Genomic DNA, 16,517 nt, shown 5'->3' on the forward strand with positions numbered 1-16,517 from the left:
CGGGGCGCCGGCGCGGGCGCCGTAGGGGCGTGTGCGAGCGCGGCCTCGGAGAGCCCAAGGCGCAGGCGCGCGGCGGGCGTTGCGTGGGTTTGGCTGGGCCCGGCAGCTGGCGTCTGGCCGGTGCGCGCGGACTTCCGTGTCCCGCGGCGGACTGGGCAGAGGGTTCCCGGGGCTGGGGTGGAGGTGGGATAAGGTCGCGACGCCTAGAGGTTGTTTGCTTCCCCATGCCCGCTGGACGAGGCGCTCGCTTCGCCTTCCTTGGCTAGCGACTGGCGAACGTCACCCGGGACCGAAATTCACACCTGAAGTGGCTGCAATCAGAGGCGGGCAAATTTGGGAAGTTGACCACCATTTATATGGGCTGGCTGTGAGGTTGAAAACTGCTTTGTGCTCGGTACTCTGCGAAGGTTTTGATGACGTGTTTGATTTCATACTGAAAAGGTACTTATTGACAGATGAAGAAACTGTGGCACAAACCCAGTTGGGGAAGTGACCCCCAGGGTGTGGCAGGCAGCCCCAAAAGGACCCCCATTCCCTGTGTTGCCGACCTGATCAGTGCCCAGCTAGCATCTCTCTCTGGTCAGCTGTTGGTTTCATCACTAGCCAACTCCTTAAAGACATACATTACTTCCAGGAAGTTCCTCAGAGCCTGGGAGAGGACAGTAAGTATACCTGTCAAGGATTCAGGTCCAGAAGCACTGGGACAAGAACCCTGGGATGTGAAAGGAGGGTCCAAAGCATGAGCCCCTCCCTGGTGAAGGCCAGCCTTGGGGAGGGGAGCTGCACCCCAGGACTTTGGCTCCCTGCGTGCTCATAAGGCAGACTGTACCTATTTTTGTCACAGCGTTCTTTGTCCTGTGTTGCTGACCTGCGTTCCCCTTTTCTACCCACCTGGCACGAGATTCTTTTGGGGGCCTTCTGACTCCCCATTTCCTCACTAGCCAGTTTCGATGAATGAAAAGAGTATATTGAATGGTGGCTGGCACACAATAAGACCTTAATAAATATTACCCTAAAAACTATATCACACAATTTGCACACCTTTCAGCACTATACAGGTTTGATATAAATTGCAGTTTTGTTTTTTAACTGTTCAGGATGCTAAATAATAAATGTGTTGAGAAGAGAGAGCATGTCTTCAATTTATTTTGAATTGCACAGCACCTAGCCAAATAAGCACCCAATAAATACTTCTTGATTGGTAGCTAAATTCTCTATTGGCATAAAGCTATTTCAATCCTGTTCTGAGCAGTAAGGTATTCCTCTCAGTTAAAAGCAAAACTCCATTTACATTGTGAAACTGACTAAAGGGAACTGTATTTAAGATGGAGTCAGGAGGCCAGAAGGGCCAGCTCTTATGCCCTACCACTCCTAATGGACTACACACCCAACTGCAAGAGAGGCACCTTGCATTCCCAACAGGAAGAACCTATACTTTGCTACCCCAGCAAGAGGAAGATTTTCTCTTTGCTGCAACAGCCCCACCAATGAGAAGCAGTCACAACTCACTAAAGAAAAGCCACTACAGTTGAAGCTCCCAGTTTACTCCAATGGACTTTTTGATTATAGCAGTCCTTCCCAATTCCGCCTCCCACCTTTGCTCTATAAAAAAACAGCCCTCTCTCCTGTGTATGGTTTTGCCATAGCAAAATGTCCCAAATTATAATTATCTGCTATTCCCGAAAGAATCCATTTCTGCTGATAAAATAGCTGACAGTTTTGGGGCACCTGGATGACTCAGTCAGTTAAGCGTCCGACTTGGGCTCAGGTCATGATCTCGCACTCCGTTGAGTTCGAGCCCCGCCTCAGGCTCTGTGCTGACAGCTCAGAGCCTGGAGCCCACTTCGGATTCTGTGTCTCCCTCTCTCTCTGTCCCTCCCCCCACTGCTTGCACTCTGTCTCTCTCTCTCTCTCTCTCTCTCTCTCTCTCTCTCAAAAATAAATAAACGTTAAAAAAAAAACTTATAAAAAATAACCGACAGTTTTATTTTTAAGGTTAACCGAATGTGTTAATCAGTAATACATCATCTCATCAAAAAAGCAATTTAACTCTAGGGGAGCTGCTTACTTATATGCCAATGGCTGAAATACTGGAAACACTGTGTGCTGCATTCTATATAGGAATTTATTTTTTCTACAGATGAATAAGGCTCGATTTTCAATTAGAAGCATTCAAACAGCAACTCTTAACCTATACTGCAAACAACAGTAGATTCCACAACACTGAATTTGAGGTTCAGAGTCCTTGGTCAGTAATCCAGTATTTAGTACTAGCTTCTTGTTTTAAGGTTGTTGGTTAGTTAAGTGATGATTCCAATTTTGGAGATAAAGTTTCAATGTGAACTTTAGTAAGACAACCATAAAAATACCTGAGGTGTAAAGTTACTAGAAAATAAGATTATCCCTTATATTTTAAAAAGCTTTGCAGATTTTTATTTGAAGCCTATTGTTTGAAAACCCAGTCTCAGCAATAATATCTCATAATCTTCATATCCCAGTATTTCCCCTCTTTCAATGAATAATATTTTCCCATTTAAGTCTTTCAACGCATTTAGGAAATTAAGAATTTCCCAGACTTGTCCTCTTACTAGCTTCAGAGATATTAAAGAATTAAACTTTTAATATCAGCTACTCATTCATTGTCTCCTTTCTCACTGAGCCCATCAGTGGGTCAAAAGTTCTCAGAAGTACTAAAGATAATTAAGAAAAATGCATTTTTAGGGTTCAAAACAAGGTTACATAGAAGCAAGAACAAGGAAGTATTTCAAAAGTCTTCCTCAGCATTTAGTGTACGTGATTTCTTGAGAGTCTTCAATTTATCAATGGCAGAAGTTACAGAAATCTCTCCATGAATTTTGTTGTCTCTGGTTCGAACATTTACAGCATTATTCGTCTTTTCCTTTTCTCCAACCACTGTGGAAAAGAAAGGGAAATAAACCTATTTTAAATAAATGATATAATAAATATTAAGTCAACAGTCACATGACACATCTTATTGAGTTCTTCTTCAGTATTAATCACTAATTATCAGTCTAATGACCATGAGGTCATCGTCTGATAGTAAACCCTTCAAAGAGGAATGACTTCTAACCCCTTCTCCTTATTGTCCACTTGCAAGAACATATATTGTGGTCTTAGGGTACAAATGAGAACAGGGAGATCTTACAGACCCCCTGACTCCATATGGCATCTGGGGAGGCACCAGACCCATGCCCAACCAGACAACCAGAATTTTCAGAAATGTAGGTAAAAATAATTTCTCTCATCCCCTTAGTGGGATGATGCCAGAATCTGCTGGCATGTTTCTTGTCATGTAGAAGGAAGAAATAGGTCACCAGTTAAGGGGAATAAAGTAGATATTCAAGAAAAACATAAAGACCCAGAGCAAAGTAGGGGCCAGAAATGAAGAGATTTAGTTGACCAGCTTGCTCCAATTAGTCTTCTAATGGTTTGGCTATTTAATTCTACCTTCCATGTCATGAGATACTTCATTACACTTCCAAATAAATTCTGTCTTTGTCTAAGTCATTGTGAGAGTTCTGTCACCAGAAGGAGCCTGACTGAAACATCACAATACCTAATACACAAATACTTTCAATGACAAATGGCTGATAGGACAACACTATATGTATTTACTTTACCTTCTACAGAATCTTTCAACTTGAGATAACAGTATCATGCCTGGAGGAATACGGTATCAGTTTCTCTTGATTTCTGACTCATTTTAAAGTCAAAATTTTAGATACTCATCCAAGTACTCATATGCCTTCAGGACACTTTTTCACTTAAATTCTTTTCTTTTGATCATCTTAAATTTGGACTCTCTCCCACTCATTAGTTTAATCCCAAAGATTTGTAATAAATCAGAAAAGCAAAGGAGAATATTTGAGGCCTGTCACATGGCTGACACACAAAGAGCGTAATTCTACTGATGCAATCATTTTCACGTTTTTTTGTTGTTGTTGGTTTGCGATATTAACTACTGCTAGTAATACTAACAACTAACCAAGAACACCATGGACTGTTCTTGGTGCATACGTAACAATCAAATTGTCTTAATCACATAGTTATACCATACTCATGTAGTTATACTATATTCACATAGTTATACCATATTGTTTTTTAGAATTAGAGTGAAAAAACAAGCATTTGATAAAATTTAAACTTAAGTTACCCAAAATGAAATTATACTGAGCCAGCTGCGCATTTCGTATTTTCTTATTTAGTGTACAACTATGATCTAAGTCAACGTCAGCCATGAATCCTTCTTCAAAAAATGCATTGGATACCTACAAGAAAATGAAACACTTTCATTATTACAATATTTGTGGTAGCCAGCCTCCGAGAGGACCCATGGGATCCTCGCGTTTTGCATTCACACCTTGCGTCACCTCCTCCACCTTGTACCAGGTTGCTCGATGTGACCACAGAGAAGGGCAGAAGTGAGGGTGTGTCACTTTGGAGATTAAAAGACTTCAGCTCCCACGTCTTTAACATCACTCCCTCTGGGGAAACCAGCTGCCATGTTGGGAGGACATTCAGGAAACCTTTGGAAAAGCCCATGTGGTGAGGAACTGAAGCCTCCAACAATGATGTGATTGAGCCACAAGGCTGCAGCCCTGGCTGGCTGGCAGCACCACTGGCATCCTTGTGAGGGGCACTGAGCCAGAATCGCCCAGTGAAGCTGCTCCCAGGTTCTGACTCTCAGAAACTATGAGATAATAAATATTGTCTCAGGCTGCTAAGGTTTGGAATTAACTTATGTGGCAATAGATAACATAAGTATCTTCCTTAACAGAGCCATGTGGAAAAGAATAATTTAAGTATGAGAGATGTATTAAAATCCCAATTTCTTGGGGTGCCTGGGTGGCTTGGTTGAGCATCTGACTCTTGATTTCAGCTCAGATCATGATCTCATGGTCATGAGATTGAGCCCCGAGTCAGGATCTGTGCTGGGCATGTAGCCCGCTTAAGATTCTCTCTTCCTCTGCCCCTCCCCCCACCCCACGTGCTCACCCTCTGTCTCTCTCAAAAACACAAAAATAAAAATAAAATCCCAATCTCAAAAACATTAAGAAATAAAATAGTTTTAATCCAGCTACACAGACATGATTCAGATGTTACTTTCAATTACTGAAAATGTGGGTGGTTAAAGTAATGTATTAGTTATGCAGTATTTTAAGGTATGAAAAATATTCCAAGTCAATAACCTTCACAGACTACATGCCGAGATTATTATGTACTTTATATTGTCTCTGATTTTACCTGAAGTGCATAGTTTTCACAAGTTGGCCCCACAGGGATGACCATTACCTGACGAGGAGATAGCCAGAAAGGCCTGAAAAATATATAAAATATATATTTTCAAAATCTAATGATGATCATCTATTATGTGATTTAAAAAATAACCAAAGATTTTCTTTATAAGTAAGACTTCACAAGAGAGAAGATTCAGTAGAGTGATATGGAAGTAAACTAAACCTCTATACAGAGAGCTAAAAAGGAACAGCGTAGACAAGAGGAGAAGCTAGGGATTATGGTAGGACAGGGAGGGAAGAACAGGGGAGCAGCTGGGAGGAAGGACTAACCATCACTTATTGTACCACTGGTTACACTAGAGGGCCTGCACTCCCAGGCCCTCACCCAAGAGAAATGGAAACATGTTCACCCAGAAACCTTCCCACTAATATTAGTTCATGGCAATTTTGCTTAGAATAGCCCCAAACTGGAAACACTCCAAATTTCTTTCAGTGGATGAATGGTCACATGGGTGCCTCCACACCATGGAACACTACCAGCAATAAAAGGGGACCAACCACTGATACTTGAAACAAGTTGGATGGATCTCAAGGGAACTCCAGTGCATGAATAAAGCCAACCCAACATGTTTGCACACTGTATGATTCCATTTATGTAACATTCTTGGAATGACAAAATCATGGAGATTTTGGAGAACAGATGAGTGGCTGTCACAGGATGATGAAGGGGGTGGGGGAGAAGGTATGGAACAATAAATTGGTAGCACAAGGAATCCTCATAAGTAACAGAATTGTCTTATATCTTGACTGATGCTGGGTACCCTGATAAAATTTTATAGAACTAAACACACACATACACAGAAATGCACATAAACTGGGAAGACCTAAATAACTAAATAAGGCTGGTGGACTGCATCAAAGTCAATTTCCTGGTCATGATACTGTACAGTTTTGTAAGATGTTACCATTGGGGAAACTGGGGAAAGGGTATGCTGGACCTTTCTTATTACTTCTTACCACTACCTATAAATCTATAATGATCTCAAAGTGAAATAAAAATATATATATTATACATATATGTGTATGTGTATGTGTACATATATATATACACACACACATATATATACATATATATACACATATATACGTGTGTGTGTGTGTGTGTGTATATGTATATAGGAAGTTGGGTATAAGTATTGTTGGTTTTTTTTTTTTTTAACATTTATTTATTTTTGAGACAGGGAGAGACAGCATGAATGGGGGAGGGTCAGAAAGAGAGGGAGACACAGAATCTAAAACAGGCTCCAGGCTCTGAGCTGTCAGCACAGAGCCTGATGCAGGGCTCAAACTCGCGGACCGCGAGATCATGACCTGAGCCAAAGTCGGATGCTTAACCGACTGAGCCACCCAGGAGCCCCTAAGTATTGTTTATTGTGGGAAATATTTCTTCATCAGTATTTTGTTTGAAGGTGAAAGTAAATGCAGTGGGGACTATTAGCTGGTGGCACTTTATGAACATACACATTTATATATTTATTCTTAAATTATAAAAGCAAAGTAACATGTATGATAAAGCAATAATAATACACATGATAAAACACAGAAAGACAGCTCTGTCCCCACCCCATCCCCAGGGGAGCCACATTTTAACCATTGCTATTGTGAGATCTTGGGGAGGTTTTCACCGCAACTCTGGCACGTGTCTTGAACTCTTGACTGATGAGCTGAAGAGCCTGTGCCCTGAGTCTGGGCAATGCAGGACAGCACACTGAGTGCATGGCACCATCTCCTGATTCCACTAGTTCTTTTCACCACCACTACTTGAGAGCAAGACACCACCATCTCCCACCTACATTAAAACTATTTAAAACAATCAACTGGAAAGAAATATCGACATGTTAACTCATACTTAGGTAGCGTACATACTCACATCTATGTTTTTGGCTTATCTGTAACTTCAACAGCTTGGACACCCCATGATACCTGAGTACATTTCTCTAAGGTCACAAATAAAACCTCAGGGATATATACAGACTCTGGCTTCCCAGGACCTTTGGATGAGCCCTCTGCTTGGAGAATTTCCCACCTTGTATTGCCTGCTCAGAAATTTGCTTTCCCAGCTTCCCTAGACATGTTAGAGTCCAGGCCTGTGACCTGGCATGTGCAGGCATGGCATGTTGATTTGGGACAGAGTGGCACATGGAGGGAGGTACTATAGGGAATCAGTTCTGGCAAGGGTGATGCAGAGACATGGAGCTTTGGGAGGGACCTGAGGCAGTGACGCCAGCAGTAGCATCCAGGGCCCAGTGTCAATGGTGGGAGCTGCAGGGACTGTGCCCAGCGACAGCAGAACAGGACTAAAATAGAACTAAGCACTAACAGCAGATCTCAATTTCTTTTTTTTTTTTAAGTTTATTTATTTTTGAGAGAGAGAGAGAGAGAGAGAGAGCGTGGAGGAGGTGCAGATAGAAGGGGACCGAGGATCCGAAGTGGGCTCTGCACTGAGAGTAGAGAGCTGGATGTGGGGCTTGAACTCATGAATTGTGAGACCATAACCTGAGCTGAAGTCATATGCTTAACTGACTGATCCACCCAGGTGCCCCTAATTTCTTAAACATAGATGGGAGGCAAAGATGTCCCATGTGGTTGCTGGGCTGTAGCATTTCCACATGCCATAGGACATGCCATCACAAGACATGTCGTCTGCCAGCTGGTGCCTTGACTGCTGATATGGCAATTCCCTAGTAGCGAATCCCACAATTCAGCTCAGTGACTTACTTCTTTTGCTAAAAAATTACTTCCATGGTCAGAAGGATTATTGTGTTTCTGACAGTCAAGGCTCAGTAAGTATTTATATGGTGCTGTTGTCAGAGGTATGGCAGGAAAGAAGAGCTAAACAAAATCCAGAGTTGGTATCTTTGCCAGCAAGGAGAAGTCACTGGTCCTTGCATGATGAAAAGGATCCAGAAAGCTGACTTTTCCCCTGGGTTATGGTTCCATACCGGCGATCAGGATTGATCACTACTGATGGCAGATTGAATCCTCGGAAGAGGCATAGCCAGACGGAACTTGGTGAGGCTCGTGTTGTTGAACCCACATCCCCTAGTGGCCGCTTCATTCATGAACCACTGAGTGGTCACTAGGGGAAGATGGAAGCTGATGGTAACCACAGAATGGGTCCTCCTATATTTGAATATTAAACTCCTCAGGTTTGGACTGGGCACCACCAACTTCATGGCCTATTCTGAGCAAATATCCACATTCCTCTCCCCTAAATCTACTTGTCATCTATTTTCCAATCCAATTACTTCTAAGTCTCTGAGCTTGTGGCCAGAGCAGTAACCAGAGCCCATGCATCAGTGGAAACCTATACCTCTGGCCATTTTTCCTTCCAGAGGAAGAGGACTAAGAGATGTACCACTCAAATTCCTGCACTTGAGGGCATTTCCCTTCCACATGTCATCCCTAAGTGGCACCGTGCTACAGTAGCTGTCTGGCCTTATTAGGTTTGTGCCAAAGTATTGTTCAGAGCCATTTGTGAACCAGGTTTAAATGTTTTTCTTCTAACGTTGACTGGGCGCCCCCATTAGGTAAACAACATGGACTGAAGGAGGGATGGTCGTACAGCAAGAGGTGGTACTCTCAGTGTCCAGATGCAACTAGATCTTTGAAGGGCTTGGAATTGATAAAGATAACTCTTTAATTGTACCGAGTTCCCAAAAAGGCAAATGATGCAGTTTTAAGTCATTGTGCCTTTGTTTTCTTTGTTTTGGTTTCCTGATCTGGAAGATTCAATAAGAATTGATTATTTGCTGTTTGGATACTTGCTAATTATAAGGCAGGAGCCACCATTTTTTTCATAGTAATCTTATCTTGTTAGACATGATATTTAAGAATAAAAGGCGCCTGAGTAGCTCAGTCGGTTAAGTGTCTGACTCTTGGTTTCAGTTCAGGTCATGATCTCACGGTTTTGTGACTTCGAGCCCTGTGTCTCAGGCTCTGTGCTGGCAGTGCGGAGCCTGCTTGGGATTCTCTCTTCCTCTCTCTCTGCTCCTACCCCCTCACAATCTCTGCCTCTCGCAAAATAAATAAACTTTTTAAAAAAAGAATAATAGACATATAGCTTTTTTCTCCATATCACTTACCATTTCCCCCCATAGTTTTCTGAGAGAATGGCTATCATTCTTTCCACTGATCCCAAAATGGCTCGATGAATGATCACAGGGTTCTTCTTATCATCTCCATCCTTACTAAAAATGAAAATTATACATTTATGTATTTTCTTAAGATTCAGTAATAACTTTATCTTCTTATCTTATATTTAAAAGTTATTTTCCTGAACTAGGTAAAACAACGATTTCCTCATAAATCATCTTTAAGCCTATAATGTGCCACTTATTAGAAATAATAATACAAACCAAAGGGAAATGAAGTACATTATGTAGGAAAAAGCAAAATTATAATAGATCACTATTTCCATTATAAGTCAACTTATTATTTTTATTCTAAACTACTGGCTGATATCAGTTTACAAGCAATCTTGCAAATCATAATTTTTAAAAATTAACTTGATTTTGAACCATGGCTTACTCCACCAGTACTATATTGAACAGTTGTCAAAGACACTGAAGAAATAAGGAAAATGGATTTCTACAGTTGACATATTATATATAGACCTGAAAGACACCACCAAAAACCTGCTAGAACTGATAATATTAATAGTAAAAACTGATAATATATTTAGTAAAGTCACAGGATACAAAATCAATGTACAGATATCTGTTGCATTTCTATACATCAATAATGAAGCAGCAGAAAGAGAAATTAAGGTATCAGCCCCATTTACAATTGCATCAAAAACAATAAGATACCTAAGAATAAACTTAACCAAAGAGGTGAAAGACCTGTACTCTTAAAACTATAAAATACTGATGAAAGAAACTGAAGAAGACACAAAGAAATGCAAAGACATTCCACGATCATGGATTGGAAGAACAAATACTGTTCTTCCAAAGCAGTCTGCAAATTTAATGCACTCTCTGTCAAAATGCCAACAGGATTTTTCACAGAGCTAGAAAAACAATCCTAAAATTGTATGGAACCACAAAAGACCCTGAATAGCCAATGCAATCTTGAAAAAGAAAAGCAAAGCCGGTGGCATCACAGTTCCAGACTTTAAGTTTTATCACAAAACTGTAATATTCAAAACAGTATGGTACTGGCACAAAAATAGACACACAGATTAACAGAACATAACAGAAAACCCAGAAATGAACCCACAATTATATGGTCAATTAATTTTCAACAAAGCTGGAAATAACATCCAATGGGAAAAAGACAGTCTTTTCAACAAATGGTATTGGGAAAACTGGACAGCTACATGCAAAAGAGTGAAACTGGACTGCTTTCTTACACTATACACAAAAATAAATTCAAAACAGATTAAAAACCTAAATGTGAGACCTGAAACCATAAAAATCCTAGAAGGGAACACAGTCAGTAACTTCTGTGACATTGGTATTAGACTTTTTACTAGATAGGTCTCCTGTGGCAAGGGAAATGAAAGCAAAAATAAAGTATTGGGACAACATCAAAATAAAAAGCTTCTACACAGTGAAAGAAACAATCAACAAAACTACAAGACAACCTACAGAATGAGAGAAGATATTTGTAAATGACATATCCAATAAAGGGTTAGTACCCAAAATATATAAAGAACTTCTAAAACTCAACACAAAAAACTCCCCAAATAATCCAGTTTAAAAATGGGCAGAAGACATGAATGGGCATTTTTCCAAAAGAAGACATCCAGATGGCAAACAGATACATAAAAAGATGCTCAACATCACTTACCATCAGGGAAATGCAAATCAAAACTACAATGAGATATCACCTCACACCTGTCAGAATGGGTAAAATCAATAACACAGGAAACAATTGGTGTTGGTGATGTGGAGAAAAGGGAACCCTCTTGTACTGTTGGTGGGAATGAAAACTAGTACAGCCACTCTGGCAAACAGTATGGAGTTTCTTCAAAAAGGTAAAAATAGAACTACTCTACAATCCAGCAATCAGACTACTAGGTATTTACCCCAAAAAGACAAAAATACTAATTCAAAGGGATACATGCAACCTGACATTTACAGCAGCATTACCTACAATAGCCAAATTATGGAAACAGCCCAAGTGTCCATCAATCAATGAATGGATAAAGAAAAAAAAAAATCACACAATAGAATATTATTCATCCATAAAAAAGAATGAAATCTTGCCATTTGCAATGACGTGGATGGAGCTGGAGAGTATTATGCTAAGCAAAATAAGTCAGTCAGAGAAAGACAAATGCCATATGATTTCACTCATATGCAGAATTTAAAAAACAAAACAAATGAACAAAGGTGGGGGAAAGAGAGAGAGGCAAATCAAGAAACATACTCTCAACTATAGAGAACAAACTGATGGTTACCAGAAGGAAGAGTGTGGATGGGTTAAATAGGTGAGGGGGATTGAGGGCACTTGTGACGAGCACCAGGTGTATGGAAGTGTTGAATCACCATATTGTACACCTGAAGTTAATATTACATTTATGTTAATTAACTGGACTTTAAAACTTAAAAAATAATTTTAAAAAATGAGTATATTGCAGATATACTACTAGACATTCACTAGCCTGTATATTAATGTTTATTTTTATATTGCTAATATTCAAATGACAAATAATTAGCATATTAGTACTACATTATTTATCATATTCAATTACTCACCTAACATATGTAAGATTAAATCTCATTGGTAGTTGGAAGTCCAGCTGAATTGTAGCACATTGATGGTATCTGCCAATAGCATCCTTGATTTTTATATCAATCTGTAAATTAAATGGTGTTTACTTAAAGACAGCTTTTACTTTTCCTTTAAATTTTACTCTTTTTGAGGCATAGAGTCTACTTACTTTAGGGCCATAAAATGCTCCATCTCCAGGGTTCATCTTCCATGGTTTTCCAAATTCCACCAAGCTGTTTTGTAGTTGCTATTTTTTTTTTTTTTAAAGAAGAGAACATTTAAAACTTCCATTTCATTGTACATTTTTTTTGGCCACATAGCTCAAAAAAGTAAGTTATTGCAAATTTTAATTATATTCTATTTTAGCTCAACATATATTTATTGGGCATGTTTTATATCCAATAAACTACTGAGCAAGGACTACATAAAGACGATTAAGTTGGTACTTGCTCTTATACACACTGTAACTGGGAAAATTAAAAGATAATGTACTAAGTTATTCCAGGCAAGTGTTTAGGGAGGGATTACTTCACCCTCCTGCCAGTGCAGCCCACCCCGCCCACACACTTCCCAGCTCTTTGTAGGTGAGTCCTCCACACATTAAAAGGCATGAAAGCTTTAATCTTTCTCCTTCATCCGCTCTGTGTTTAGGTGGATAAAAAGGCCAAAGGAAAGGGCCTTCCACTGGTGTCTTGCTTTTCTTCTACCTCCATATGTGTGGCTGGGGACAGGCATCCTTTATGATTTATGCAGGGGTGGGAGCAGGAGGCCCACTTGGATCTTCAGCCTGACACATATGTTCTTTCACTGTAGCTTGTAGTGAAGACCCTCAGTACTTATGGGTGATTGGGTATACATGTAAGTATTAATAAAAGTGTCTTTGGGTCTTCTGGATATTCCCTATGCCAGCCTCCTTGAGAAGCACCTGTGCATTCCTAAGTCCCTGCCCAGCATACCACCAAACCACTACCCAAAGTCCTGTCAACACCTTGAGATATTGGTGCCCATGAAGGGGGTAACATCTGGGAGTAAAATGCTGCTGAGAGAAGTCAAAGCAGTGGTGATGCTGGGGGGCTAAAGCCAGAGTAATCAACAAAGCTGACTCCTGGGGTCCCAGCAGGCTTCCCCAGGATCTCAGTCAGAGTGCATCAGGAGCTGGTCTTGGCTGAGATCCCAGGAGGCTCCCTCAAGGGCCTGATCCTACCACAGCAGCTTGCATTCTACTTTGGACTGGAGAGGGATACCACCACAGACGCACTTCACAGGCTGGCAAGCCAGCCTCAGCCTTACTCTGTTTCTGAAAGGAGAACAGACACTGGAATATCCTCCCAGAAAAAATGAGGCCCTGCTACAGCAGGCAACTAAGTGATGGGGAGAAGTTAGGGAGCTCCCAGGGAGGAGAAAGAAAGGCCAGGTTTTGGGGAAGAGCATAAAGCAGGTGGCACTGATCCTCGGTGAGCCTCTGAGGACACAGTAATCATAAGGCCTGACAGGAATAGCCAAGGCTAAGAAAGCTTTCTGTTTATGCAAGGTATGGGAGGGAGTGTCTGTCTGAGAGGAGACTGAACCATTGTAATTCACATATGTGGACACTGACTGCACCCTGGCAGAGGAAAAATCAAGATCTCCTTCTCTCTCTTGATGGCTCTCTATTCTCCTTTTCCAGGTAAACCAAGTCTCTGGCTCCCGATACACTGTGGTATGGTGCTGGGCTCTGCACATACTGATTTGTTTGGAACTGTGATGTGGGCTTGTAATGTTCTTAAGGATCTTAATGACCCTGGAAACTCTGGAAAAGTGGGATGCAGGAGAGATCTGGAGTGGTTCTAGCTCCCCGGAGCTTGTAGATTTACATAAGTTCCAGTAGCAGAGGCCAGACCAGGTCTGCTGAAGCATCAGCCCAGACTCCCTTCAGACTTATCTGAGTGGGAACTCTACAGCTGAATTTAGGTTAAATTAAAAATTTGGAGATAGAACATTCAATTCCCATTTCTTTTGGATTTTAATTTCCACAAGAAAAAGTTGATTTCCTTTAGGTCACAGATTTCTTGATGAAACTTAATAGGAAGCAGGACTCACATCATTTAAATCTAGGATATTTTTTGCTCCTGACATTTTGGTTATTTGGGCAAGCTTTCATCTGATGGTCATGCTGTATAGCTCCCTAGTGATCTTTGCTGGGTTCCATAACTACACACAATCTGAGACAGAAAATAAGGTAATGGTGAATTGCTGACCCAGGAACAATTTGGCCTTGGGGCTGACTTAACTAATGTCTCTTTCAAAGCATTTTAGAGACTTCTGAAGACAAATATATATATGAATATATATATAAGTATATATTCATCTCACTGATTCCCAGATCAGGGGTAGACATCATGAGAGAAATTCCCCCAGAGTGGAAGGATTCTCATCTCCTAAGGGAACAATCAGTCAGCTAAAAGAGCAAAACAATGGTGGAACTGCCCACCCATTCTCCCTGTGCCAGGCCCACACCTGGTCCATCCACCTTTTAGCCCCCTGCACTCCATGAATGGAGTGATGATGATGATGATACTACCACTATTAATAAAACGAACATCTAACATTTACTGAACACCTACATGTGGCTGGCACTATGACAAACTTCTCATATAAATTATTTCACTTAAGCCCATCATAACCTTATGAAGTAGGTATTATCACCATTATCATCATCATCATCATAATCATCATCACCATTTCACAGACCTTAATGCTTCAAGATTTCTATAATTTACTCATGGAGCTAACCTCTGAAACTAGGCAAAAAAGGGTCCAGAGCCAAGCTTTGTGGCCTCATTTCCTCTTCCTACTTCCATGTGGCTAGGCAGGTAAACTGAGTCAGCATCCTGGGGCAGGGTGTCTAATTTGACTTTCTTCCTCCATGCCAAAGACATGGAAAAACGTCTATTTAGGATGGGCATGGGGCAGTGGGGAGAAGAAGGGTCTAATCAGATCTCATGCCTAAAATGCTTCTACCCAGTCTCTGCCTGCCTCAGTGCCTAATAGAAAACTAATTGTTACACTATCATACAGTGCTCCTCTGATTCTTATTCCTTAAAGATTTGTGTGATAAGCATTTATGAGTATTCCATGAAGAGGTGGACCAAAAGGCTGGTCAGGGATTAGGCATTCCTGGGGTGTCTGGCCATAATACCATATTCATTTCTAGTAAAATCTGACACAGGAGATACACTATAGCCCTTTCAAGTTTGGTGAGAAAAAATAAGCAGCATGGTGAGCTCCTTAATCTTTGTTTTCCAAAGCTGAGATGTGATATGTGAGTCTCTGGGTGCCTCTCGACAGAGGACGGCACTAGAGGCTGTGACTTTGCAGGGGATTCAAGCATTGGGTGTGTGCATCTACATCTATGAGTCACACTAAGATGGACCAACAAGCAATAGCTTAAAATAAGCTGCACACACACCAAGAGTGCCTGCAAAGCAGAGGATTCCTTTAAAAACACGGGAAACTGGTATTAGTGACTGACATTGAAAGAGCACAAATAAAAAGTGTTTGAAGCAAACGTGAGGTATTGTTATTATCACTGTTACAAAGAAAACTGGACAATCTTCATATCCTGTAACTTCCAATTTAAACATTTCTGTTGCAAAGCACTGTCACCTCCTCATGCAGGGTACCTGCAGAAACTCGGGTGGTTTCTATGCTCACGTAAATGAAGGGGCGCACTTTGTCTCTCCCTACCTTTTCAGCTTCATCCCATATCTCTACTTCTCCTAGGAAGTTTTCAGGCCTTGTTGACAAATTTAATTCAAAGGAGAAGCCAAATGTTGAGTAAACAGATTGCAAAAACTGCAAACACCCCTTTATTTCTTCTTCAATCTGAAATGAGAGCAAATGACATGTTCTAACTAGTTAACACCAAATCAAATCAATTTCTGGCATTTAAAAGAATTCTCCATGTCAGATAGAAATAAGGAATGTTTTTACTACACAGCTAATGACACTGTTTTGGTTGTTCATCCATTCCTTACTCAAATACTCAAGAAATGTCCACCACACTCCAGGCGTGACCAGGCAACCAGCAGCTCCCAGTCCAGACAAGGCTACCTCACCATGAGCAATGCCACACAAAAGGGGGAAGAGTGGCTGTACAGAAGGAGTGATAGCCAAGCTGCTGCGACAACAGGATAAGTAAGAGTTCTCCATGGAAAGCGAGGGGAGGAGCTTCTGGAGCAGAGGAAATGCTAAGAATGAGGGCCTACAGGAGAGAGGGGCAGGCTAGGGCAGGGCAGCTCCAGGAAGCTGCTGTGGGACCACGTTGTGTATGAGACGGAAGAGCGGCACAGAAGGGAAGTTGGTAGGTGATCAGTCTAGGGGCAGACAGGGACCAGAGAAAATTAAGGATCTTCAAAGTCAGGGTAGTGTCTGCACTTTTTACCCTGAGAGCAATGGGAAACCAATGAAGGGTTCTTCAGCAAGAGACACACACAATCC

At 41.1% G+C, this 16,517-nt stretch overlaps 1 protein-coding gene across 1 annotated transcript in view; it reads right to left on the reverse strand.

Annotated features, from left to right (window-relative positions):
- Nucleotides 1–2,107: 2,107 nt before the first annotated feature.
- Nucleotides 2,108–16,517, reverse strand: part of TARS3 (threonyl-tRNA synthetase 3) — a 63,115-nt gene continuing 48,705 nt past the window's right edge. Inside the window, exons 13-19 of the mRNA XM_019460075.2 lie at nucleotides 15,765–15,902; nucleotides 12,208–12,285; nucleotides 12,023–12,123; nucleotides 9,404–9,508; nucleotides 5,266–5,338; nucleotides 4,175–4,289; nucleotides 2,108–2,913 (exon numbers count right to left, since the gene is read on the reverse strand). Of these exons, the coding sequence (XP_019315620.1) occupies nucleotides 2,765–2,913; nucleotides 4,175–4,289; nucleotides 5,266–5,338; nucleotides 9,404–9,508; nucleotides 12,023–12,123; nucleotides 12,208–12,285; nucleotides 15,765–15,902 (759 nt within the window). The 3' untranslated portion in view covers nucleotides 2,108–2,764. The remainder of the gene's footprint in view (nucleotides 2,914–4,174; nucleotides 4,290–5,265; nucleotides 5,339–9,403; nucleotides 9,509–12,022; nucleotides 12,124–12,207; nucleotides 12,286–15,764; nucleotides 15,903–16,517) is intronic.

The sequence above is a fragment of the Panthera pardus genome, unplaced genomic scaffold, assembly GCF_024362965.1.
Source record: "Panthera pardus isolate Hobbes unplaced genomic scaffold, ASM2436296v1 HiC_scaffold_24, whole genome shotgun sequence".
Lineage (NCBI taxonomy): Eukaryota > Metazoa > Chordata > Mammalia > Carnivora > Felidae > Panthera > Panthera pardus.